The sequence below is a fragment of the Equus quagga genome, chromosome 19 (assembly GCF_021613505.1).
Source record: "Equus quagga isolate Etosha38 chromosome 19, UCLA_HA_Equagga_1.0, whole genome shotgun sequence".
NCBI lineage: Eukaryota > Metazoa > Chordata > Mammalia > Perissodactyla > Equidae > Equus > Equus quagga.
The window spans coordinates 20,988,956-21,016,415 of NC_060285.1; the positions used below are offsets into that span (position 1 = coordinate 20,988,956).

Consider the following 27,460-nt stretch of genomic DNA (forward strand, 5'->3'; position numbering starts at 1 on the left):
TAGGGAAACAAATTAAAATCACAATGAGATGCTCTATAAAAGCAAGAAAGAGAGATGACTAAACTCTTTTAAAATTTTTTTAAATTAAACTTTCTATTTTGAGATAATTGTAAGTTTACCTGCAATTGTAAGAAATAATACAGAGATCTCATATACCTTTACCTGGTTTCCCTCAATGATAACATCTTGCAAAACAATAGTACAATATCACAGCTAGGATATTGACATTGATACAGTCAAGATGTGAAATGTTTCCATCACCACAAGGATCCCTCTTATTCCCCTTTTATAGCCACACCCACTTCCTTCCTGCCCCTATTCCCTCCTTAACCCCTGGCAACCACTAATTTGTTCTCCATTTCTATAATTTTGTTGTGTCAAAATGCTATATAAATAGAATTATATAGTATGTAATCTTTTGAGTTGGCTTTTTTTTACTCAGCATAATTCTCTGGAATTCATCCAGGTTGTTGCATGTATCAATAGTTGGTTCCCTTTTTATTGTTGTATAGTATCCCCTGGTACGGATGTACTACAGTTGGTTTAGCCACTCATCTGTTGAAAGGACAGCTGGGTTTTTTCCAGTTTGGGGCTATTATGAATAAATATGCTACATTTATGTACAGGTATTGTGTGAACATATCTCTTTATTTCTCCACAATAAATGCCCAAGAGTGCAATTTCTGAGTGGTAGTTGTGTATTTACTCTTTAAAGAAGCTGACAATTTTCTAGAGTGATTGCCCCATTTTTATACCAGTAGCATGTATGAATGGTCCAGTTTCATCACATCCTTTCCAGCATTAGTAGTCACTATTTTTTATTTTAGCCATTCTGATAGGTGTACGTTGCGTATACTGATATCTCATTGTGGTTTTAATTTACATTTCCCTAATGGCTGATGATGAACATTTTTTTAGGTATTTACCATCTGTCCATCTTCTTCCATAAAATGTTGCTTCATGTCTTTTGCCCATGTTCTAATTGAATTGTTTGCTTTTTTACTGTTGAGTTTTGAGAGTTCTTTATATATTCTAGATAATAGCCGTTTGTCAGAGGTGGTTTGCAAATATCTTCTCACTCTGTAGCTTGTTTCTTCACCCTCTTAATCTTTTACAGAGCAGAAGTTCTTAATTTTGATGAAGTCCAATTTATCAAGTTTTTTTTTATGGATTGTGCTTTTGATATGAAGTCTAAGAACTCTTTGTCTAGCCCCAGATCTTGAAGATTTTCTCCTATGTTTGTTTTCTAAAAGTTTCAGAGTTTTACATTTTATATTTATATTTATGTCCATGTTCTGTTTAGAGTTAATTTTTGTATAAAGTAGAGACTTAGGTTGACATTTTTTTCCTTTCGCCCTGTGGATGTCCAATTACCCCAGCACCATTTGTTGAACAGACTGTCTTTCTTCCCTTGAATTGCCTTTGTGCCTTTGTTGAAAATCAGTTGGGCATATGTGTGTGGGTATATTTCTTGGTTCTATATTCTTTTCCACTGATCTATGCATCTATCCCTCTGCCAGTACCACAGTCTTGATGACTGTAGCTTTATAATAAATCTTGAAATCGGGTAGACTGAATCCTTTTACTTAATTTTTCAAAATTGTTTTAGACATTCTAGTTCCTTTCCTTTCCAGGTAAAGTTTAGAATAATCTTCTCTATATCTAAAAATAATCTCTCTTAGATTTCGATAGGATTACACTAAACCTGTGTATCAACTTGGAGAGGATTGATAGCTTTACTATAGTGAATCTTCTAATTCATGAACATAGTATATCTCTCCATTTATTTGGGTCATCTCTGATTTTTTTTATCACCATTGTAATTTTCATTATACAAGACTTCTGTCTATATGTTTTGTTAGAGTTACATATATTTCATTTTTCTGAGTGATTGTAAATGGTATTGTATTTTTAATGTTGATGCCTATGCCCTTGTGTTTGTTAAAATATAGAAATACAATCAAGTTTTGTATATTTATCTTGTATCCTGTAGCTTTGCTTAATTCACTTGTTGGTTTGGATCTTCTCTGTAGAAAATCGTGTTGTCTTCAGACAGAAACAGTTTTATTTCTTCCTTTCAAATATGTATGTATACCTTTTATGTTCTTATTGCACTGGCTTCAACTTCCACATCATGTTGGATAAGAGTGGTAAGAGCAGACATCTTTGCCTTTTTCCCCAATCTGAGTAGGGAAAGCATTCAGTCTTTCACCCTTGAGTATAATGTTAGCTGTAGTTTTTTTGTAGATACCCTTTACCAAGTTGAGAAAATTACCCTCTATTCTTATTTTTCTGAGAGTTTTTATTATGAAAGAGTATTGAATTCTGTCAAATACTTTTTGTGCATTGATTGATATAGTTACGTGTTGATGCAAAATAACAACCATTCTATAGATGAGAGAGATAAGGTGAGTTTTACTTGAGCCAGGGTGAGGATTATAACCTAGGAAGGCCTTTACCAGAGAGGAAGAAAGAGTTCTGGAGAAGCATGGTTTTCAGTACAGTCTTATACCCTTTTAGAACAACGAAAATACATTAAACATGCCCAGTGTACATATTCATCAAAGTTTCAAAGAGGTATTCATTTGCAAATTAGCAGGTCAATGTGACCCTGATGTCAGGAAAAGGACTAAATAGGGCGTTACCAATAGGGCATAGGAGTGGAAGTATGTATTCTTATCTTAACAGAGTACATTCTTCATTTTAATGCTTAACGCAGATGTACAATGTATGTTTAATAGGCCGTAAGTCAGGCTTCTTTAGTTCAAGCTGAATCAGTTTTGAACCTGAGTAGTTACCCCATATACCTCAATATGTGAAAATCTCTTGTCAACATGATATTCATCTTTAGTCTGTTAACATGGTGGATTATATTGATTGATTTTCAAATGTTGAACCAGTCTTGCATACCTGGAATAAACTTCATTTGGTCATGATGTAATTTTTATATATTGCTAAATTCTATTCACTAATATTTTGTTAGGGATTTTTTGCATCTATATTCATGGAAGATGTTGATCTGTAGGGTATTTTTGGTATCAGAGTCATACTAGCTTCATAAAATAAATTAGGAAGAATTCTTTCCTATTTTCTGGAAGAGATTGTGTAGAATTGGTGTTAATTATTCTTTAAATGTTTCATAGAGTTCTCTAGTGAAAGCATCTAGACCTGGAGATTTGTTTTTGGAAGTTTTGAAATTGTGAATTCAATTTCCTTAATAGTTATAGGGCTGTTCATATTATCTGTTTCATGTTGGGTAAATTGTAGTAGTTTGTGTTTTCAAGGAATTGGTCCATTTCATCTAAGTTGTCAAATTTATGTGTGTAGAGTTGTTTATTCCCTTATTATTCTTTTGTGTCTGCAGGGTCTATAGTGCTATCCCCTGTTTCAATCCTAATATTGATAATTCTGTCTTTTCTCTTTCTTTCTTCAGTCTTGCCAGAAGTTTGTAAATTTCATTGATATTTTCAAATAACTAGCTTCTTGTTTCATTGATTTTCTGCATTGTTTTTCTGTTTTCAATCATTGATTTTTGCCCTTTATTATTTTCTTCCTTTTCCTTGCCTTGGGTTTATTTTGCTCTTCTTAAACTAGAATCTTAGATTACTGATTTGAGACTTGCTGTTTTACAACACATAGTTAGGTTATCTTTTAAAGTCCATCCTGCCAATCTCTGTCATTTTATTGGTATACTTAGACCATGTACTTTTGATGTAATTATTGGCGTGTTAGTGTGTGAACTTATTGCTAAAAATTTCCCTATCAGTATTGGTTTTGCTATGTCCCACAACTTTTAATGTTTTGTGTTTTCTTTTTCATTTGTATTTTAAAATTTTCTTTGAGATGTCATTTTGACCAATGGATTATTTAAAAGTATGTTACTTAGTTTACAATTGTGGGGAAATTTTTCTATCTTTCTGCTATTGATTTCTAGTTTTATTTCAATGTGGTCAGAGAACACATTCTGTGTGATTTTAATTCTTTAAATTTGTTAAGTCTGTTTTATGGCCCAGAATATGGTATTTTGGTATATGTTCCATAGACACGTAAGAAGAATGTGTACTCTGCTGTTCTGAGGTGGAGCGTTCTATAAGTATCGATTAGATCCTGCTTGTTGATGGTGTCACTGAGTTCTATATCCTTGATGATTTTCTGACGATGTTCTGATGATTTTAATTGTGTATTTGTCTGTTTTCCTTTTAGTTCTATCAGGTTTTGCTTCATGTATTTTGCTACTCTGGTGTTTGGTGCATATACATTTAGGATTTCTATGTCTTTTTTTGTGAATTAACCCTTTATCATTATATAGTATCCCTCTCTGTCTCTGATAATTTTCCTTGCTCTGAAGTCTAATTTATCTGATATTAAAATAGTTACTCCTGCCTTTCTTTGATTAATTGTTGCATAATATATATTTTTTTCATCTTTTTACTTTGAACTTGCCTATATCATTACATTTGAAGTGAATTTTGGAGACAACACATAGTTAGGTTATCTTTTAAAGTCCATCCTGCCAATCTCTGTCATTTTATTGGTATACTTAGACCATGTACTTTTGATGTAATTATTGGCGTGTTAGGGCTTAGGTCTACTGTTTTTTGCTCTCTGTTTTCTTTTCTCCCCCTACTTCCTTGTGGGTTACTTGAATGTTGTTTAGAATTCCATTTTGATTTATCTATATTGTTTTGAGTTTGTCTCTTTGCATAGTACTTTTTTCTGTTTGCTTTAGGTATTACACTATATGTAAATACCTTATCACAGTCTATTTGTTTTGTCATTTTATCAAGTATAGAAGCCTTACCTCCCTTTTTGTCCCTTTACACTACCTTGTTTATAATACAATTGTCTTAAATTTTTACTCTATATACATTTAGAATTACATCAGTGTTGTAACATTTGTATCAACAATCAAACTTAATTTAGAAAACTCAAGAGGAGAAGGAAAGACTATTTTATTTACCTGTATTTTTGCTTATTGTATTCTTCCTTCCTGATGTCCCAAGGTTCTTTCTTTTTACCATTTAATTTCTATTTAGAGAACTTCATTTAGCCATTCTTTTAGGATAGGTCTGTTTGCAACAAATTCTCTTAGTTTCCCTTCATCTGAGAATGTATTGATTTCCTCTTTTTCCCAAAGGACATTTTTCTTGGATATAGGATTCTGAGTTGACAGTTCTTTTTTTCCATCACTTGAAAAATATTGTGCGGCCTCCATTATTTCTGACAAGAAATCTGCCATTCTAATGGTTTTCCCCTAGAGATAAGATGTCATTTTTCTCTGGCTGATTTCAGGAATTTTTTTTTTTTTGGTCTTTAGTTTTCATTTTAATTATGATGTGTCTTGGCATGTATTTCTTTGGGTTTATCCTGTTTAGAGTTTGCCAGCTTCTTGAATCTGTAGGTTCATGTCTCTTGCCAAATTTGGGAAGTTCAGATATTATTTTTTTCAGTACTTTTCAGCTCCACTCTCTTTCTCTTTTCCTCTATGACTCTGATGACATGAATGTTAGATTTTTTGTTATAGTCCCAAAGGTCCTGGAGATTCATTTCATTTTTTTAAAGTCTGTTTTCTCTCTGTTATTCATTTTGGGTAATTTCTATTGGTTTATCTTCCAGCTCACTAATTCTTTCCTCTGTCCCTTCCATTCCTCTGTTGAATCCATCCATTGAGATTTTTACTTCAGTTGTTATATTTTTCACTTCTAAAATTTCTCTTTGCTTCTTCTTTATATCTTCTATGTTTTTGCTGAGAATTTCTATTATTTTTTGCTAAAGCCTTCTATTTTTTCATTTGTTTCAAATATGTTCTGATTGCTGAAGGAGTTTCATCATGGTTTCTTTAAAATTTTGTGAAATAATTCTGATATCTCTGTCACATTTGTATTGGCATCTCTTGCTTTTTGTTCCCATTCAGTTTGTGATCTTTCTAGTTCCTGCTATGAAAAGTGAACTCAATTGAAACCTGGACATTTTCATATTGTGTGATGAGACTCTAGCTCTTACTTACACCTCTGTTTTACTTTGCCTTCTTTGATACCACTTCAACAGAGTAAGAGAGGGTTCTGCTTCATTACTGCCAGGTTGAAGTAGAAGTCCAGGTTCCCCACTTGGCCTCTATTGACACTCAAGGCAGGAGCTTCTTGTTTTGCTAGTGACCATGGTGGAGATGATCTTGTTACTGCTGGGCAATGGTGAAAGTCCAGATTCTTCACTGGACCTCCTATGACATTACAACACAGCAGGGAGGGAAAGAGGTGCCTTGTTATAGGCTGGTGGGGATAGAGTCTAGGCTCCCTACTTGGCTGTTGCTGCCATATTGTAGGGGGGGGGCAGTTTATTCCCTGGAACTTGGCTGGAGTTGAGCAGTTATCTTCTAAAAGTTTTCTGTCTTGCTGTTATTCCTTTTCTGTCCTATGACTAGAGAGAACAGGCTTTTGTTGGGGCCTTTTCTTTTTTTTAGCTGCACCTGTTGTCTATTCTGCATTGCCAGCTTCTTCAACCCCGAGACTGAGATATGTGGGGCAAAAAGAAAACTCGGAGAACTCACCACTGTGTCATTTTTCAAGTCCCAAAATCCCTAGCCAGTCTGCCAATCTGCCTTCTTCTCTCCATATTCAGATTATTCTTCTGTTTGTTGTATATGTAATGTCCAGGATTTTTAGTTTTATTGGCAGTAGGAATGGGGAAAAGTACATCTACTCCATTTTCCCAGAAGTGGAAGTGCCAAGGTTTGGTGGGGTTTTTTCCTCACTGTTTTTAGCATCCAGGCCTCAGTATAGACTCCTCCTCCTGTCTGGAGTACCTTTCAACTAAGTCTTGTTTATTATTCAGGTTTCAACTTAAATATTATTCAAGACAATGCTTTCTGTTCCCTGGATAAGTTTGAGTTCCCCTCTGCCAAATATTCCCAGAGTACCTTGTATTTCTCTTATCATCTCAATTATCATACTTTATTACAGTTATTTATTTAATGTCTGTGTTACTAAATAGTTTGTAATTCCATAAAGACAAGGATGATGATGTTGTTCAACACTATACCAAATATCTGGTGCTTACTGCAGTGCGCAGGACAAAGTAGACATTTTACAAATTCAGGTTGAATGTACCTATTTGTGGTTGGTTCTTGAATATCCACTTTTCTGATTGCCCCAAGTGCTCCCTGAAACTCCTATGGCCACCTGGGCTCCTCTGGGATTCCTGGACCTCCTCATGATCCAGAAACTTGAAGGCTAATGCTGGGCAAAGCAAGTTCTCCAGGTTCATGCTCAGATCTAAGGCTTGGGTGCATCTGGTTGGCTGTTGCTTAGGACATATCAGTTAAAACAGTTTGATATCATCCTGATTATATAAATGAATGAATTAGATCCAGAAGCTCCAAGCTTTTCTAGCATACCTAATCCATAACCAATAAAACTCCTCTGAATGTGCTTTCCTCCATAGTCTGCATAATTGCTTATAGCTCTTGTTGTGGATGATTCCTCTTTTTTCATATACGGACTTTGGCCTGAGCATATCCAGTGAGATGTTCTAGGACAGTAATCATAGCTCCAAGCCGGTTCTTCCTTGCTTCCTCTCTAAGCAAGGTCTTATTTCCTAAGACAGGTTTTTAAAGGATATTTTCCTTATATTTCCAAAACTGGCTCACAGGTCACACTGTCACAGCCTGCTTCATGGGCCATGTGTCTTCTTTCACATTTTGCAGTGAAAGACTTCATCTCCCTTCCTACTGGACTCTGCTTCAAGAGCAGTTGTGAAATGACTTCCTAGGATCCTATCCCGAGTCCATATCCTCCTCAAACACTAGTTCTCCTCTATCATCAGTCTCCATTTTCCTTTCCCTAGTCCACAGGGTGGGCTTCCCCCTCCCCCCAACCAAAGTCTATACCCTCTGAAATTTTTCTTGACTTCATATTTTTTCTTTGATTCATTCATTCTGTTCTATCAGGCCCCTTTACTCTGTGGACAAACCAGGGTGTCCCTGATCCTTCTTTTATGGTTCTGCTCACTCTCAAAAATTAGCGATTTAACTATTGAGAATAGCTATCTCTTAGAAGTTTCAGCTATTTCCATTTCTCTATTTTTCACATTGTAAATTTTTTCCACGATTATGATTTTGGCATCTGTACATCAAAGCAAAGGTTGCAATTAGCCAATTAGATTTTAAATCTCTTTCTACATGATTCAATCAATCTTTTTTTTAAATCATATATTTCATTCTGGTTCCATCTTTAGGGAACCAAGAATAGCATTGGGTTTCATTACCATCTCTGGTCCCTTAGCAGTACTTATCCACAGTCTTGTTTTGCAGAGGACTTTGAGACTATCAAAGCACAAAGGAATGATGTGATTGATTATTAATGTTTGCAAGAACAAAGCCAGGAGGAGAGGTGTCTCTCTTGTCTTATGCATTCATATAGATGTTCCTATTGTCTATGATTCTGTACCTTCTTTACACTTTGCTTCCTTTATTGAGGGTACCTGAATGAACAGATGGATACTTGAGACTGAGGAGCAGAAGCTTCCAAGCTCTGATTACCTCTTTGCCAATGACAAGATTGCCATGATTTTCAGGAGGAGACTGAATACCTTAAATCCTCTTCCTGATGAAATTACTTTGAAACATTTTTACTTTGGGTTTGAGATTACTAGTTGCTGACTTTTTATTATTTTCACAGGCAGCACTCAGCATATTTGGCATGGTTGGTGGACCACTTCTGGGCTTGTTTTCTTTGGGCATTTTGGTCCCCTTTGCCAACTCAATTGTAAGTATGAAGAATTAATATGTGTAAAGCTTTCTTTTCCAAACATAATTTTTTCTCAGTTGTAAAGATTAAGTTCCTTTGATATCTGTCGTTAGTGACTTGTCTCAATGACTTGAATTACTCATATTGACTTTGCTGGAGTGTACAATGAAGTCCTATGCACTGGGACCCTGCATGTGTGAAACTAAATGGTAACTGCCAGAATATGTATTATGAATATTATATAACTAAGTTATGTAATAATATAATTATATTCTATAAGAAAAATAGAGTATTATAGAATACTGTAGAACATAACTAAATGATATGTATTATGAAATGATGTATATTATGATACATGATATATTATGATGTATATATTTTGATGTATATTATGAATATTATATAATATAACTGAAGGATCAACACTTTTTGCACATTTATCTTTTTGCCCTTCTTGAAGAGATCAACAGGCTTAGATATGAAAGATTTAAGGGCAATAGAGCTGAGAATACCTGTGAATAGCCACAGTAAAGCAAAGAGAAGCAATAAGATCAGATCTTCACCATCTTGGCCAGAAAATTTATACTGCTCAAATTTAAAGCTGTAGCTCCAATAACATTATTCTAGCCCAAAAGGGGTGATCATAATTGGGGATAATATCCAGAAATAGATAATATCTCTGTTTTTCTACATAGACATATCTGTGCTTTGAAGTGCTAAATTTTGTTTGGAATAAAAGAAATAAAAATTATTTCCCTGGAAAGCCAGGAGAAACTCCAGTGGTTCAGTAATGCTGTAAGCTAAAGTTCAGGAAAAACCGATAACGTGTGTATGGTGGTTTCAGACAGATGTAGAATAACCACAGAACTGTGACTTTACATTTAGGTTAAAATGCCATTCTTTACATTAAAATTCCATTTTGCTCATGAGGCATTAGGAATTGGTAAGGTAGATTCTAATAATGGCTCTTATTCTTATTATTATTAATAATAATTCTCAATGAAGTGTCATATGAAAAGCTAGCTTGGTAGAAATTAATCACAACGAAAGAGAGTAGTTTGTGTCCACTTCAGAATGCTGAAGCTTTTAGTCGACTCCTGAAATGCATGGTGGTTTGCTGAGTGTCTGAAACATTAAAAAAAAAAGACTGACTTTTGGTTGTTGACATTTATGCCACCGTGAGTTGCCTCCAGAAAAGCTGTAGCTGACTAGGTCCAACACATCCTTTTTCAGGGGAAGCAGGATACTATTGTTCCTATCATAGGAAGCACCTCTTTTTACTATATTCATGTTATTCACCAGCAGAATATCTACTCTTACTTAGGAGTGGACTTCCTCTTCTCTCTCTCCCTCACTCCCTTCTTTCCTCCCTCTTTCTTCTCCTCCTTTACTTCTCTTCCTCCCTTCTTCTCATTCATTCATTGAATATTTATAGGCTGAGCACTGTCCTGGGAGTAGAGAGTGCTGAATATTTCTGCCCTTGTGGGTATTATAATTTTGTAGATCCCTGATCAAGCCATGTACAATGCTGAGAGTAAGCAAGTCTGACTTATCAACAGCTGGCCAGATCTACTATTCCAACCTCAAATTATTCAAAAATATTTTTTGCATGCTTGCTATATGTGTAGCCCTGTGGTAAGAGCTAGGGCACCCGAAATAAACAAACCTAATTCTGCTCTGAAGAGTTCATGGCTTAGTGAAAGAGCTTGCAGTCCTTGTCCCCAACATAAATCCTCTGATCTGGTCGGCGGCCTTCTTGTTTTCCCACCAACACACTGTTCTTTTTTTCAACCCTATGATTTGGCTTATGTTTTCCCCCTTACTTCACATATTCTCACCTGTCCTCTCTATGTGGAACCCAAGGCACAAGCTGCCCTGTCTGATCATTATTTGTAAAGGAAGGGGAGAAATTTGACCCACAGAGGAAGGGGCTACCCAGCTCAAAGTTTTTCTGTGTGTCCATCATTTGGAATTAGGGCTTAAATCATTCAAGAGCTGGCAGAACACCTGGATTACAGGTGAAAAGCAGGAGTGAGGGACCCAAGTCTTTCAAAGATTGGGAATCCAAATGTCTTCAAAGAGGATGTCTCCATTTATCTCTAGAAATACTTGATTTGGTTGTCTGCACCATGCAGTCATTTGTGAAAACTGCTTGCTGTTTTCTCCATAATTACCCTAAAGCACAATTACAATCATGCTCGTTGCTAAGTATAGGAATAAACTCTGTGTGTGCTTTCTTCTTCATAGTCTCTTACTCTTACAGTGTGCCATTTGTTCATGGATTAAGTAAAAATAGAAGGAACAATTGGCCTGGAGTCAACTGTGTGACTGTTGTAGTTAATTGGGTATGAAGAGACAAGGAGGTCAGAATATACTGTTGGCCATGGAAACAGGGTGGAAGGAATGGAATTATGAGACATATGAAAAAAAAAATGGATAGAAATTGGTGATTAGCTAGATAGGAATGTCAAAAAGGGAATCAGGTTACAGAGTCCCCAGGGCTCTGGGCTGAGGGACCAGGGGCCCATCGTGCCCTTGACAGGAGGCAGGGATCTTGCGAGGGGAAATAGTTTTAGGAGAAAAGCTGGTAAATTTGACTTGGGCTATATTGAGCTTACCCTTCTAATGTTAATTACCTTCTCAAAGAAAACTGTATTATTTTTCTTTTAAAACCACTTTTGTTTTGCAGGGAGCACTTGCTGGTCTGCTGGCTGGATTTGTTGTTTCTTTGTGGGTTGGAATTGGAGCTCAGCTTTACCCTCCACTTCCTGAGAGCACTATGCCACTAAGCCTTGAAACCTACGGCTGTAACAGCACGTACAATGGAACAAATTGGATGACAACCACAGAAATGCCATTTTCTACTAGTGCTTTTCAAGTACACAATGTTGAAAGGTATTGAATTAAGCTTTATAATGTCATATTTTTAAAAAATGTATGTGACAAGTAGAGAACCCCTGTTGCTTTTTGTCTTGCCTGCAATGCTGCAATTTTGCCTAATTCTGAAATGTGTAGAGCCCATGTGGCTTTCTGGCTGTAATATTTTGTTCTGAAATAGCAAAAGTTACGTATTTTCTTAATTTTGATAGAAACTTCTGCCTCACCTACAGATCCAGAGAAGACTTGAATAGTAACAACAAAAAATTCCTATTATGAGTAAATGCTACCAGATACCAGCTCTATGAAAAATTGTCTTTGTCAACTGAAAAACTTTTAAAATGAAAAGCACAGTTATAAAAGAATCATTGCTCTTAAAGTTTTTGAAGTACAGCCTTTACAGACTAAAAGCCGTAATTATCTAAATATGTTGAGTAATTGCTATTTGTTCAGTTTTAAAGATTCCAAATCTTTAGAGCTCTAGCAATGAGTTGCAGTCATGGTCTTCTTACTAGAGTTTTCAGTATTCAGTACACTTTTGAGCTTCTGGATACTGATGTTGTCTGATTTAATGAAATTATGTAGACCTGTTGGTAGGTAATTATTTTATTGTACAGTGAATGTGATGGCAAGACTTTCTTTAGTGGGTACATAGATGTCCAGCCTTGAAGCACAAATGCCATGAATATGTTCAAGGAGTACAAAGATGAAGCTATTGCCCCTAAAGTATTATCTGAATTCTAACTGACCCAGAATGAAATCATTCCCTTTGGGTCAAGACGTGGTATCTCACTCTTAAAATGGACACACTCCTTTGAGAAGGAACGTGTCTGTTATTATTAGCAATTCACATCCTGAAGGGAATTCATCTATGAGAATGTTTGCCAGTGAGAGTTCAAGGCTGGTAAACTCTGCATGCATAGAGAGAAAAGGTAGTTCCAGAACCTGAGGCATATCTGGGGGATGTTTGACTACATGGGGTGCTGCAGGGAGAGGGGCAAGGATATGCAAGGAGCAGTCTGGACAAGCATGAAAGCACTAATGGAAGGGTCAGGAAAGTCATTAGAATCAGAAAGGGGTAAAAGATTAATGGAAGGGTGCATCGGAGGATGTTCAGGATGTACTTCTTGTTTCACAATTTTGCTTAGCATTTTTTCTGATTATGTAAATATCTGTCTTAATTTGAGTCTAAGGCAAAATAATTATTTGGATTCCTGAAACAAATAAATTAGCTGAGATTTATCATGTACTTGGTACCTGGTACCATAATAATCATTCTTTTTAATCACTTTTATATGTTAGCTTATTTATAAAATAACTTGGCTAATACAAGAATTTTTGAGTATGAACAATATACTCAGCCCTGGGCTGGCCATTTATGTAATATCCATTGAAAATCTTCTCTTCCCCTTCACTGTGATTCCTGCCTTCCAGGAAATTATAATCTAGCTGGAGAGAATGTGCTAATATACACATTAACTCAGTAAGCACGGTAAGTCTAGTAACTAGCACATGGTAAATAGCTAATAAATACTTGATAAATATTTGTTAAAAGAATGAATATAAACAAAGTTTAAGTTGAAATTAGCATGAAGACTTCAGAGATGTTGTCTTTCTTGAAGCATGTCAAGATTGGCTAGAGGGAAAGGTCTGGAAAGTCATTCTTGTCACAGAGAATGACCAGAAGAGAAGTTGGACAAGAAAACAAACAAACGATACATTGGGATAAGTGGTATTCGTAGGCTGTCATGGGAGCCAGGAGGAGGAGGAGCCTAACTCTTCCTGGGTGCAGTCAAGCAAAGCATCTTAGAGGAGTATTGCATGACCTGGAATTTACCAGGTGAAAAGATCGGGCAGAGGGGACGAAAGGAAGAAGGAACGTTTATTGCAGAATGGAGAAACAACATATCCAAAGGCATGAAGGCCTGAAGCCATGTGGCATCTTAGGAAATCATACATAGTTCGGTATCGCTAGAGTACAAGAAGAGTGAATGACACAGCTGAAGATGAAACAAGATACTCTTTAGTTGCCTGGAAACTGGTAGCTCGTTGTGGTTTTCATTTGCATTATGTTTAAGTTCAATACATTTTTATATGTTTTTGGCCATTTGGATATTTACTTTTCTGATTTGTCTATTGAACTCTCTGGTCCACTTTTAAATGGATTCTCCGTCTTTTTCTTATTTATTTAGGAGTTATTGATATATTCTGGATACAAGATATGTCTTAAAAATATTTTTCTCCCACTCTGCCTTTTTATTCTCTTAATGACACTTTTTGGTGGTCAGAATTTTTTAATTTTAATTGTTTAACTTATCAGTCTTTTCCAATATGGTTAGTCTTTGGTGTGTCCAGTTAAGAAATCTTTGCCTACCCTGAGATCATAAAGACATTCCTCTAATTTTTCATTGAAAAGCTTTTTTGTTAAGCATTTCCATTTAGGAAATGTAATTCACTTTGGAATTTATTTCTGTAGGTGCTGTGATCAAGATTCATTTTTTTTTTTTCCCATATGGCTATTCAACTAACCAAGCAGCACTTGTTGAAAAGATCCTCCTTTTGCCCTATCTCGATGCAGTGACAACTTTGATATAAACTAAATGACTGTTTTCCTGTGGCTCTATTTCTCTATTTTCTATTCTGTTCTATTTTGTCTGTCTTTGGCCCAATAATACCGTATTATCTTAATTTCAATAGCTCACCTCAATGTGTTTCTCTTCTTTCTGGGACCTTGGCCCCTCAAGTTCTAATTGCCGTGATCTCTCTGGTGTCTTAAAAAATCCCAGCTTCCCCCCATCCCCCAATTTTTTGTATATTATTCTTGGCAGGATGGTTGGTCTAAATCAAGCTACTCTATCAAAGCTGAAAGTGGGATCCTAGAGCACTCATTTTAGAAACAGATCAGATCATGTCACTCTTCCACTTAAAATACTGCCATGAGTGCCATATCCCAGAGAGTAAAATCCAAGCTCATACAAGTCCCACAAAAGACCTCTCATCTGGTACCACTCTATCTTGCTCAGTATGCTTCAGTCAGCTGGTGGTTACTTCTCTCCAGGAAGTTTCCTCAGGAACTTTTTGTTAGCCATATCTCAGTTCAAATGTCACTTCTTCACAAAGGCTTTCTCTGACCCCACGTTAGAGTGTGGTTCCTTCTTTCCACCCTGCTAATGTCGCATTGCCTTGTTTTATTTTCCTTACAACACTTTCTACCAGTGGAAATTATTGTATTTATTAATTAGTTTACTTGTTTATTGCATTTCTTTCCCTATTAGAATGTAAACTTTATAAGGAGAGGAACCTTAGCTACCTTTTTTTATGATAGACTTTCCAGTGACAATATCAGTGCCTGGGACATAAAGCAGAGTTGAATGAATACATATGGACGTTTGTTATTATAGTATACAGTCAAGGTTAGGTCATGCTTTTAATTCCTGATACAATAAGGTAAAATTGGGATAGCACATTATGACTTTAACAGCATTATTAAATATTGTATTTTGACTTTGCCATGAGGATTATTGACACTTACTCTTAGCTGCTGGTAGCATTATGTGAAATCTTATGCTTATGCTTTTGTTCTCCCTTAGGACACCACTGATGGATAACTGGTATTCCTTATCATATCTATACTTCAGCACTCTTGGAACTTTTGTAACGTTATTCACAGGAATGCTTATCAGTTTACCAACAGGTAACTCTCTAAACATTAGTATTGTTGTATTTACCCCCTATCAGTTTTTACTATATCTGTTTTATAACCATTTATGTTATTTTACTATAGTCTTGTTAACAACTAGTTTAATTATTTGTTTCATGTTACTCATGGGAAATTTGAGGGCCTGGACTTGAAATCTCTGTCTGAATCTTTGTTCTGCCATTTACTAGCTGCATGAACTTGGGGAAGTCTGTGTAACTACTCTGAGCCTTAGCTATCATGTGTAAAATAAGGATAATAATAATTGACCTGCCTATCTCACCAGTTGCTGTAAGTTAAAAATAAAATACTTGAAAAAATTGTCCATGGCTACTAGAATGCCAGGGATCTTACATATATTGTTACAACACCCCTGTGTCATGATCTTTTCATTGCCCGGTGCTGACTTTTTGTAAACGGTAAGGAAATATACACATGTGAGGAATAATAATCATAATCTTTATATTTAAACGTGTGGGAAGGCTTTTTTCAGATGTTCATAAACTTTTTAAAAAATCAAACTGATAATACATGTAGTATAGACTGCTCTCTGGGATTACTATAGAACTCTTGTGCCAGCACTTCATTTTGTCCTTGTTCTGTGAGTTCCCTTGGCCTCCTTCCTGGGTTGGATTTCCTGCTGTCTGCATCCCATTAATCCTAGTTCTTGTTTACTCCCTTTATTGAATGGAGCACAGCCTATAGCACGTTCTTGAGAAAGGGTGGACAAGAGAGAGATTTTGGAAACATTGTGTGTCTGAAAAAAAATGTCTTTTAATTCTCTGTTATACTTTATTGATAATTTGAGTTGGGAATCCTAGGTTGAAAATAACTTTCTTGTTTTTGAGAGGATGTCTTAATTTTCTTCTGCCTTACTGTGTTGCTGCTGAGAATGCCAATGCCGTGCTACCTGCTGACCCTTTGCATGTGACCCATTTCACCATGACTGCCTTGCCCTAGACCCTCAGTAGGGTCCTTTCAATCTGAAGACCCGTATCCTTCCATTCTAGGGCATTTTCCTATATTATTTCTTTTGTAGTTTCTGGTCATTTTCTGTTTTCTCTTTCTGGAAACTTCTGTTAGTCAAATGTTTGAGTCTTGGACAGTTCTTCTAATTTTCTTATCTTTTCTTTCCTGTTTTCCATCTCTGTGTTTTTTAGGTCTACTACATGGGATATTTTTTCAATTACTTTTCCAGTAATTCTCAAAGGAGCATTCTGATCCAGTTGTTTTGAGAATAGTCTGTAAGGGAAGGAAGGCAGGTAGGAGGCTATTGCAGAAATCCAGGTGAATGATCATGGTGGCTCAAACCAGGGTAATAGTGTGGAGTTGGTGAGAAGTGCCTGGTTCCCTAATTTCCTGCATTCCCTCACTCCTATACATCCATAGCAACCACACTAGGGGAAGGCAGCTCCACTGCTCTCTTTATCAAAAGTGTAATAACCAGTTAGAAATCCTACGCTTTGTCCAAGTATGTCTGATGTCTTCGCTTGCTTTGTGCTACAAAATTGCCAGCACTGTGACACTTTAAGGAGTTCTATCATCAGTCATTGTTTTTTGGCACCTGGATAGCACTGTCTTTCCAACTTCTGTAACTTGTCTTTAGAATTAATAAATTATATTAATAATTAGTGGTGACATTAATATAATTATATAAGTAATGATATTGATTATAATATATTTATTATATATTACAATGTATAGTTATTATACATTTGTAATAAAGTCTGTAGCTATTTGTTACCTGTCAAACAGTTGTTTTCAATTTTTCTCTTTCTTTTCAAAAAGGACCTTGCTTTTTCTCATAAATGAAATTACCAGCACAGTAGGTCTATTCTCTTGTCTGTTTTGATATATTTTAAAACATGTTTTACACTTCTCTCACCAGTAACCCAACTGTTCAGATCTGGAATACACCTAACCAATCTCCTTGTACTATTTGACCTTTAGTCCTTATTCAACCCGGGTTTTTTCTTTAAGAAAATGAGATATCAGAGTACTTCCTTTCCATATTCATTTTTCCCCTTAAATGCTTTGATTCTGATAACTATAAAAACTATACCTTTTGTTTTAAAAAGTAATGCTCTACCCAGAGGAGCCGGCATCCATTGATAAAATACACTGCAACTTCATTAACTTCGTAAATGACTTATTCCCATTCTACAGCAGCAGTGAGCACCTTAAAAAAAAAATTTAGAAACATAAAATCCTGATGCTCCTTGGCAAATATATTTAAAAATCTACTCTAGGATACTAGGAGTCTGGAAGAATTCAGGCCAAACAGACTGGGTTGGCTTTCAACTTCACCTAACTATGTACTGTGCATAGTGAATTGTCTCTTCATCAGTAAAGTGGGGTCAATGATTCCCTGAGTAGACCATGAGCTATGAATGCAATGATTGTTTTACTCATCTCTGTCTCTCTAGGACCTTGTAGAGTCCCTAGCACATGGTAGGCACTCAACAATGTTGAATGAATTAATTTCAAGTTGATTCCATCTCCAGAAGAGCTTAGGCCCCCATAATTAAAAGGCTAGCATTTTACTAAAGTAGTGGTTCTCAAACATTAAAGAGCTTCAGAAATTTGGTAAAAATCAGAATTCAGTGGCCCCACCCCAGAGGTTCTAATTAGGTCAGTCCAGATTGGAGTCCAGGAATCTGCATTTTAAGTACATCTCCTAGGTGATTTGGATGGAGGTATTTTGAGAACTGCTCTTCGAGACACATGGTTTTAAAAGAATCTTCTTTGATCTACAAATAAAATACCAAACCAGAGAATATGTTTTTATAAAATATTTTATAATTCCTCTTTAGGGAAGAGGAATTGGATCAAACACGAGTCATTGTACTGATTTTCATTTAAATAACGTATTCCACAATTTCGGATTTCCTGCATTTCTTCACACACATCTATATTCATAGCCACCAAATTGAGGAAAGGCAACTCGACTGTCTGAAGCAGAGGCAGATGGTTTGATATTTTATTGGTAGATCATGAAGGATGCTTTTAAATCAGTTTTCCTATCAGCACTGGGCCAGGTGACTCATTCTTTCGCTGAGCACCAGATGAGGGATTTGGTTTGCATTTAAAAGCCATCTCATTTATCTTTAAACATTAGACTCCTATTTATCACAGTGAGAGGCTTGCAGAATCTGAGCCTGACTGAGGGAAGGGAAATGGGGAACTAAGTCTATGTAGAAAATTCCCTTTCTCTTTGTGTTTTATGAATGCGTAGACTTCACTGTGCACAAGTTAAATGCCTGTCTGGTGGACTGTCACTAGGTAGTTAGAGATATCTTTTTAACAATGTAAATAATGTATATGTTTTTCAGGAGGAAGAAAACAGAACATAGACCACAGATTCCTACTAACCAAAGAGGACTTTTTATCCAATTTTGATGTTTTTAAGAAGGTAAGTTGGCTTTCTTTTTTCTTAAAGTAGTAAGACTGTTCTTTTATCATCAGATTAGAAAACTAGTTAATCCCCAGACTCTCTTTTGAACTCTGATGAACAAGGAAGGTATTGGCCCTACTCTTTGATGATCTGCTTCTGTTGTGTTCTCTCTTCCCCAGTAGACTACGAAGCTGATTTTGAGAAGGAAAAGCAGTAGTAACAATTATTTAGAATTGAATGAATGAAAGGTTTTTTTTCTAATCACCTTGTTAACATTCTCTTTTAGAAGAAGCATATTTTAAGCTATAAATCTCATCCAGTAGAAGATGGTGGAACTGATAATCCTGCCTTCAACCATGTTGAACTGAACTTCACAGATCAAAGTGGCAAGATCAAAGGGACTCGTTTGTGAAGCAGCTTTGATACTAAATGATCTTAAACAGTGTCCCAATTTTATGTTTTCTAAGATAATTGGATCAGGTTTAGATTTTTTGTTGTTGTTGTCTATCATGAGTGTTTTGGGGATAAATTTTTGTTAAAGTGAGTTTCTTCACGTACTACACTCATTAACTGATGCTACTCTGGAGTTAGGAGTTTCAGCATCAGCATTTCCCTCGATCTCTCTTTTATTTCAATGAAGCTGTAGTTATGAGAGTTATGACTGCATATGTACTGAAAGGCTAATACACACAAATACACTCATCCTTGATGGTCAAAAGCAGATTCTTCAATTTGGGCATTACTAAAAATACTTTCCATGCATTTGGTGCTAGCGTATAAGTTTTGGGATTTGCCATAATCATAACTGATATTGAAAAGAGCTTTTCTTCCTCCTACTACATACTCTGTTCTTAGGGAGCAATGGGGTGACAAGTCTGTGTTGTCTATATCTTCTCTTCTCATTGACCCCTCTCTGCCCAGGGCACATATTAACCTTGGAACCAAATCTGTCTCAGGAAAGTGGTAATCAAGAAGCATTCTGTTTGGGACAGAAGATGGACCCAAGGATCAAGGTGCTTCTTTGTGCTATGCTTCTTTTCTCATGCCTTTTTGCTTATTATCTAGAACTTCCTGGCCATTGGCTGCTTATATTGCCTTTCTGAGACTCTGGTTCTTATCTGCTTTCCTAGTTTCTGACCCATCAACTTTTGTTTTATTGTGCAGTTTACCTTTGCTTTAATTTACTAATTTCTTGTTTACTCTATTGCCTTGGGCTTGCATATGTCTTGACACACCAATATGAATCATGCTACTCCAGATCCTGGTTCACTAAGTCCCAGCCTATAAATTATAAATTCCCATGAGCCTGATACTGACTAAGGTACTTTCAACATAGGTGCTTATGGATTTGGTGATCCAAGAACATTTACATGATTGAGAGTGGTTAAGCTCCATGGAGTTAGATGAAGACAATGAATGCTATCATGCTGAATTTTTAAATGTCAGCTAATTTGCAATCTATTAAATTTAAAGGTACGTGTGCTTAGAAGTCTTGAATTCTAGTATATTCACCCAGTTAGAGAGCTAAATTACGCAGGCAAACACTACCATTTTTCTTTAATGTTTTGGAGTTACTGAATATATGCTTTGTTCTATGTGTTAAAATTTCAAGTAGTAGTCCCAAAGTTTATTTTGTTTATTTTGCTGTATTTCTAGCTAAGAGTTTGGTTACAAGCTTTCATCAATAACTTATTTTTTTCTGCAGTACCCACATTAGATACTGTTTAGAAGTTTGTTTGGTTTTACAATGTTTTAAAATAATGTGAGAAATATTTAGGTACATTAACTATTTTGTAATTAAAAAATTTTTTGCTTATTTTGTAATATTTGGGTAAGCATGCTCTATCCATTTAGAGGTTTCCAATTGAAAACAGTAAAAAATTAAAAAGAATAGGAATAGCATTTATATAAGCAAAGAGATTTATATAACATTATATTAACAATGTAGTCATATATTTTGTATGTGTATAGATGTTATTTTTTTAATCAATATATTTGTAAGCATACGTTAAACTTTGTAAATCTTTCTCCAATTTTTTAATGAGTAGGAAGGTATAATCCTATTTTATGCATGTGTGATTTGAACTATTGTTATTTATTTAGTAATTCTAAATGCACTTGTGTGTAGAATGCTTCAATTTTAGTAATCAAAATCAGGTTATTTAAATAACTTTTTCTCTTGTCTGACTGCCCGAGGGTTATGCAATGTATTCTTAATGAGAGATATGATACTTCCATTCTTGTCCACTTTCTTTTAATAAAATATATCTTTGTGACATTAGGAACTGTCAGTATTTTACTTTTATAAACAGGTAAGAGTGCCAGATGGAATTCTTAAGAAATCAAAGTAACATTATTGTTAATTATTAAAAATCATATATCTTATCTAAATCTTTGGGTAAAACCAAATAGAGGTAAAAGATTAATCTATTGTAAATTAAATAATCTGATATTCTTATTTTGAGTCACAACAACTCTAATGAGAAGGAAAAGCCACACAAGTTGTCTGTTTTTGTTTTGCCACTGACAAGTTGTATGACGTTGAATTTATCCTTAATCTCCTCTAATGATGGAACCTAACACTAAACACCTACCTACCTCACAGAAATAATGTGAGTATAAAATGTCAAGTAGCACTTTATTAACTCAGATAGTGTTACTTAAAATTTCCATATGATTGGGAATCAAAATTTGAAACAAAGGTCATTTGCTAGTTTTAAAAAATGATGAGCAGTTAATTTGCAATGTAATCATGTGGAAATATTTTATTTTTTAAAAAATAGGTGCCATAGATATATTAAAATGTATTTAGGAATCAGCAGGATTATTCTAACAGAGAGAATATAAACTTTACTCAAAGAAAGCTATGGACGAATCATATTCACTACATAGAGAAATGAAAATTTTATATGTAGGATGTAAAACAGTATAAATGTATATTCACCTATTTAGTTGCTTATACAGTCATTTTCTCTCTAGACCAGTGGTTCTCAGTGGGGCAATTTTGCACCTCAGGGAACATCTGGAAATATCTGGTACATTTTTGGTTGTCACAGCTGGTGAGGAGGTGCTACTGACATCTAGTGGATAGAATTCAGGGACGCTGCTAAACATCCTGTGATGCACAGGGCTGCCCCTCTCCGCCACAGCAAAAAATGATCCTGCCCCAGATATCACTAGTGTTGAGTTTGAGAAATCCTGCCCTAGAGGCTAAAGTTGCGATCTTGATTTTCCTGAATTCACATACCCTGGTTGTGTTACTTTACAGACATTGCCTTGACTCCTCTCTCTGATCATTCTCATCTACAAATGAGGGTGAGATTATCACTAGCATATGGAATGCTATGATTTGGAATAATGATGATATGTTTTCATAGCATTTTGAAAATATTAAGGACTATAAAATGGTGAATAATTTTGAAAAAAACTCTTAAAAAAGTGTTGTTTCACAACATGATTTCCAACATTAACACACATTAGGATGAGGAAATAGTAAATGTATGAATACGAAGATTTCATAATTTTGTTTTATTTGTGAAAACCCCGGGAAGTGCAGTTCATTATTAACAACTGAGTATCCATGATGTAGATACAAGGTGCAGAGATGGGGTTGGGATCAGGGAAGTGGCTCTCTGTGTTGATCTTTTAGGAAATTCTGAGTGTTTTCCAATAATGATTGTTGATATAGAGTCAAATGAATGCATGATCATTGTTACTAAAAATTCATTATATAATTTGGTCATTGTAAAATTTGCTTTTACGTTTAAGTTGTGTGTCCATTGTTTGTGGAAAAAACCTGAAGGAGTTGAACATTATAATGTAAAACGGTTGCATTTCTGATTTTTCAACTTGCTGATTAAACTCTCTACAAATGTCTTTGCAGTTGTCTGTTTTGGGGAATTAATGTCAAATTGAATATAATTCATTTATAAGCTTTTACAGAATTATTTTTACTCTATTTACCACATAGATTTTAAAAGTGTAGGCAAGTAAACATGCAGAACTTTTGTCACTGAAGAATATTTTATATTTTAAGTAATAAACACTGTATTTGAAAATAGAAAGTAACATCTTTAATACAGGAAATTTCTTAGCCATTATCTCTTTGACTATTCCTCCCTACCATTTTCTCCATTCTGTACTCTTTAACTCCTATTAGATGACTGTTGTACCTTTTTATCCTATCGTCCATGTCTCCTAATCTAGTTCATATTTTCCACATTTTTATATTTAAAAATTTCAGGATGAATTTGCAGGATGCATCACATAAATATAAACAGAAAGATATTTCCTTTCATTTTCTTTTCAGCTATTTCTAACCTGCTACTTAACCTATTCATTGAATTTTCCATTTCAGTGACTTTATATTTTTCATTTCTAGAGTTGGACATGCTTTAAAAATTTTTTCTACTCTTTTTTTCGCTAGTATTGGATCCTTTCATTATGATTCCCAGTCATTCTTTTAATCTTTTTAATAATTTTAACAATATTTACTACTTTTTCATATTGCTATCTTATCTGAAATTCTTGGTGTGCTAATTCTTCTACTTGTTCATTTGGTTACTCTCCTTCTTGGTGGTTTTTTTCCTTATGTAGTTGATCATTTTAACTGGCAGTTTATCTTCAGTAGGGGTTGTATTTTGTCTAGTGAAAGTTCTCTGGGCTCTGGGTAGTGACAGCCTCTACAAAGAAGTGTTAAATTAGCTTTTGTTGTGCCCTAGTTGTTTCAATGGCGCTCAGCCAGTTTTACATCATTATCTCAGGTTGGGCTTCTCTCTTAGTTTCACAGTTTCAATGTCATCCTATACCTGCCTGTGCATGGCACAGAATTTAGGCTCGTTACCTCAGCTTTGTTTGTTTTCCATCCGAAGACTTGGATAGAGGCAAATTTTCTCTAAAATTCCCTTTTAACTGGTGGGCCATTTCTTCAAGTCTTCAGACTTTTGGTGATATTTGGAACAGAGTTCTAACTTCTCCACATTCTGTGGGCAGAAACCTCATCTTTGTTCCCATGAGGACATAAGAACTCATCAGGTTGTACACCTCCATAGATTATTCAACATCTGTTGGTACCATTGTTATGGTTTTGATTTTCATTTTTTTTTTTTTTAAAGATTTTATTTTTTCCTTTTTCTCCCCAAAGCCCCCGGTACATAGTTGTACATTCCTCGTTGTGGGTTCTTCTAGTTGTGGCATGTGGGACGCTGCCTCAGCGTGGTTTGATGAGCAGTGCCATGTCCACGCCCAGGATTCGAACCAACGAAACACTGGGCCGCCTGCAGCGGAGCGCGCGAACTTAACCACTCGGCCACGGGGCCAGCCCCTTGATTTTCATTTTAATATTGGGACTGGTGTTTCCCTTTTCATTCCTACAAGTTTGACTCTATATAAAAATTTTTATTTTGTGACATTTTATTCAGAATTTCTGTGGGTTTATAGGAAAAGGGGCCCTCATCTATATCAATATGAACCACAAGTTGTCAGAAGTTCTGTCGTTATTATTTTAATTTGCTTAATCCTAGGCTGTGAAGGCCTAGGAGAAGACAAGGAGATATTCGTCGCATGTAATTTCAAAGCAACATGCAAAATAGGATATAAAGTGAACACATGAATGCTGAGGTACATGGAGAGTCTTCTGTTTTTATATAATAGCTTTATTGAGATATAATTCACATACGATACACTTAACTCATTTAAAATGTACAACTCAATGGTTTTTATATTCACAGAGTTCTGCAACCACAATCTTAGAACATTTTCATCAGCCCCAAAAGAAACCCCACACCCATTAGCAATCACTCCCGCATTTCTCCCAACCCCTTTAGCCCTAGGCACATAGCTGTATATCCTTAGTTGTGGGTCCTTCTAGTTGTGGCATGTGGGACGCTGCCTCAGTGTGGTTTGATGAGCAGTGCCATGTCCGCGCCCAGGATTCGAACCAACAAAACACTGGGCCGCCTGCAGCGGAGTGCACGAACTTAACCACTCGGCCATGGGGCCAGCCCCTGTATTTCTTATTATAGCCATTCTAGTGGGTGTGAAGTGGTATCTTATCATGGTTTTGGTTTGCATTTCCCTGGCAGCTAATGATATTGAATATCATTTTATGTTTATTGGTCATTTGTACATCTTCTTTGGAGTCATATCTATTCGGACCCTTTTTCCATTTTTAATTAGTTTATTTGTCTTTTTATTATTGAGTTGTAAGAGTTCTTTGTATAGTCAAGATATAATTCCCTTTATATGTGTGTATTTATATACTATATATATATGCCATATATATATGCTATATACGTACTATATATACGCAATATATATATCTATGTAATATATGCAAACATTTTCTTCCATTCCGGGTTGGAGATTTTTCTTTTAATTGCAAATATTTGAGTTACAGAGAAAAGTCATTTGAAATCTAAATGGAAGTAAAATATAATGTGATTTTGAAGTAGAGAAATATAAAGCCTGCTATTCACACACTTAATGCAAAGTAGGAAACATCATGTTTCAGCAAATAAGACGTACAAATACAGTGCCAGTTTTTGGAGGTAGGGCCAATCATGGAGGTAGGTGTAGGAAAAAAAAGGGAGATAAGTGAAGAGACAGGAGAGAGATAAATACATGGATTTGCCTTTCTGTTGAGGCCATGCACAGCATTATTATTTAACACTAGGTGGAAGACAGGATACCAGGCAAAGGCAAGACTGCAAAACAGTGGTAGGAGAGAGTTAAGGAATACCTTGGTTTACACGCTGTTGGCGAGGCAAATGGCTGGCTCAATGAGGCTGTCTACAGGGGAAGTGATCAAGCAGAGAAGAGAGCCCTGTGATGAGATTCAGAGGAAAGTATAACGGTGAAAATTTAACCAATGATCTCCCCCACTCCCTGGATCATTCGATTGCCTCCTTGACTTTCTTCACATTCAACTAATCAGGACTTTGATATTTATTGCTCAGAAAAGTGGTGCTTCAGCAAATACCAGAGAGAAGAGGGATTTATTTTTGGCTGCTGAATGTCAAAAGTTTAGCTCTCAGGTTGACAAGGATAAAATATCTTGGAAGGTAAGAGCTAGGTTCTTGAACCCCTAGAGTAGAAGTGGGTTCTCCATGCTGGGAGGATTAGAGGGAAGTGAGGAGAGTTAATATATTCCTGAGTCTCTGAGGACGTGAATATATTCGTGTCCTACTCTACGTGCTGAGCCCTGGATGGCAGCAGCAAACCCATAGGGATTTGAAAACCAATAAAACCTGTGTCCCATCTCTTGGTTAGAGCTCAGAGCCATAAGACCCCAGTAAATACTCTGCTGAGTGGTGCATCTGGGCAGGTGTACAGCCTTTGGGCATTAGAGAGAATTTACCATGCTTCATGGGCACAGAAGCAGAAACTGATGCATCAGGTGTCCAGGTGAATAGGACTTTTAATAGCCTTACAATTTCCTATGACCTAGTGTAGTGGAAGAGCAGTATAATGATTTCTAAGCTCCCAAGGGCAGAGTGGAGGTAAAGAAGGAAACGTATATGGGAATTGGGCTCAAACAGGCTGAGTTGTACTTAGACTGACAATCAAGGATTTTATGGTTTCAGAACAGGACATGAATGTTATAAGCTTAGACAGTTAAAAAAAAATGAGGCAGGTAGGGGAGTGGTGATGGGAGGAAGAAATACTATTCTCATTTTATAGCAAGTAGTCAATCAATACTGTAGCTAAAAATGGATTTCAACCTCTTAATGCTTTTCATGATCTCTTAAACTTAGTCGTCTGTGTTCACTGCTATATTCTTAGCATCTAGAACAGAGTGTGGCACAATAAATATTTGTTAAATGAGTGCATCCATACAATTCCTCCCACTTAGAGTTTTCAGCCACCTTTTTGCTTGTTTGTTTTTAAATGCCACAGGCTTGCTTTCCTGGGTAGCAAAGTCTGAGATGGAGTTGAATTTGCTTAAGGTTTATTAAAAGGTACCTTTAGGATCAACATCTGTGGAAGGAAGATGACAGAAGCAGGTTTGGCAGAAGTGGTGACTGAGCCACAACGCAGATCCAAGGACAGTCTTCCCACAGAGACTCTGGAGTGAGGGGAGCCCTTCAGAGTTACCCTGAGTTGGGCCAAAACAGCCAGGCTTTCATATTCTTGCATCAATAAGTCATTGATGTGGACTGTCACAGGAAGGGGCATGGTCTTGGACCAGGTGATCCTCTGCAATGAGACAATCTAGAAGGGGCTTAGACATGAAGGCTGTCTGCCAATAGCACTCCCAATGGCTGGGGCAAAAAGTCCTTCACTGAAGGATCTCAGCAGTGTACTGTGGTATCCACTTCACTAGGTAATTGCATTTTAGAGAAGTTAAATCATTTGTCCAAGGTTATACATCTTGGATCTGAACTTAGTTTTGTCTAACTCCAAAGCCCGTAATCTTAATATTTTTGCTCTATTGTACATGTTGATGTAGCTGATGGGGGTTGGAGTTAGGAGGACTTATTCTCAGATCTGGGTTGATACAAAGCGCAGGTCAAGTTGAAGGACCTTTCTGTGGCCCTGACCCAATCCTTTGAGAAATGCCCAGTGCTCTGCTCAGCTAGGAACCTGCAGTGACAATGCTTTGTATTGAATGATATGATTAACTGATAACTGATAACTGCTATAGTTTGCTACTCACCTACCTTTCCACCAGGGTGATATTCTCTAAAATATTATACAATCAGATAAAACTGATTAAGTTCAGCTTGAATTGTAGAGTATATTAAAGTA

The 27,460-nt window shown here is 36.0% G+C and overlaps 1 protein-coding gene across 1 annotated transcript in view; it reads left to right on the top strand.

Annotated features, from left to right (window-relative positions):
- SLC5A8 (solute carrier family 5 member 8) overlaps positions 1-22,588 on the top strand; it is a 48,208-nt gene extending 25,620 nt beyond the window's left edge. Inside the window, exons 11-15 of the mRNA XM_046646615.1 lie at positions 8,676-8,762; positions 11,434-11,639; positions 15,212-15,315; positions 18,651-18,730; positions 18,999-22,588. Of these exons, the coding sequence (XP_046502571.1) occupies positions 8,676-8,762; positions 11,434-11,639; positions 15,212-15,315; positions 18,651-18,730; positions 18,999-19,124 (603 nt within the window). The 3' untranslated portion in view covers positions 19,125-22,588. The remainder of the gene's footprint in view (positions 1-8,675; positions 8,763-11,433; positions 11,640-15,211; positions 15,316-18,650; positions 18,731-18,998) is intronic.
- Positions 22,589-27,460: the final 4,872 nt, after the last annotated feature.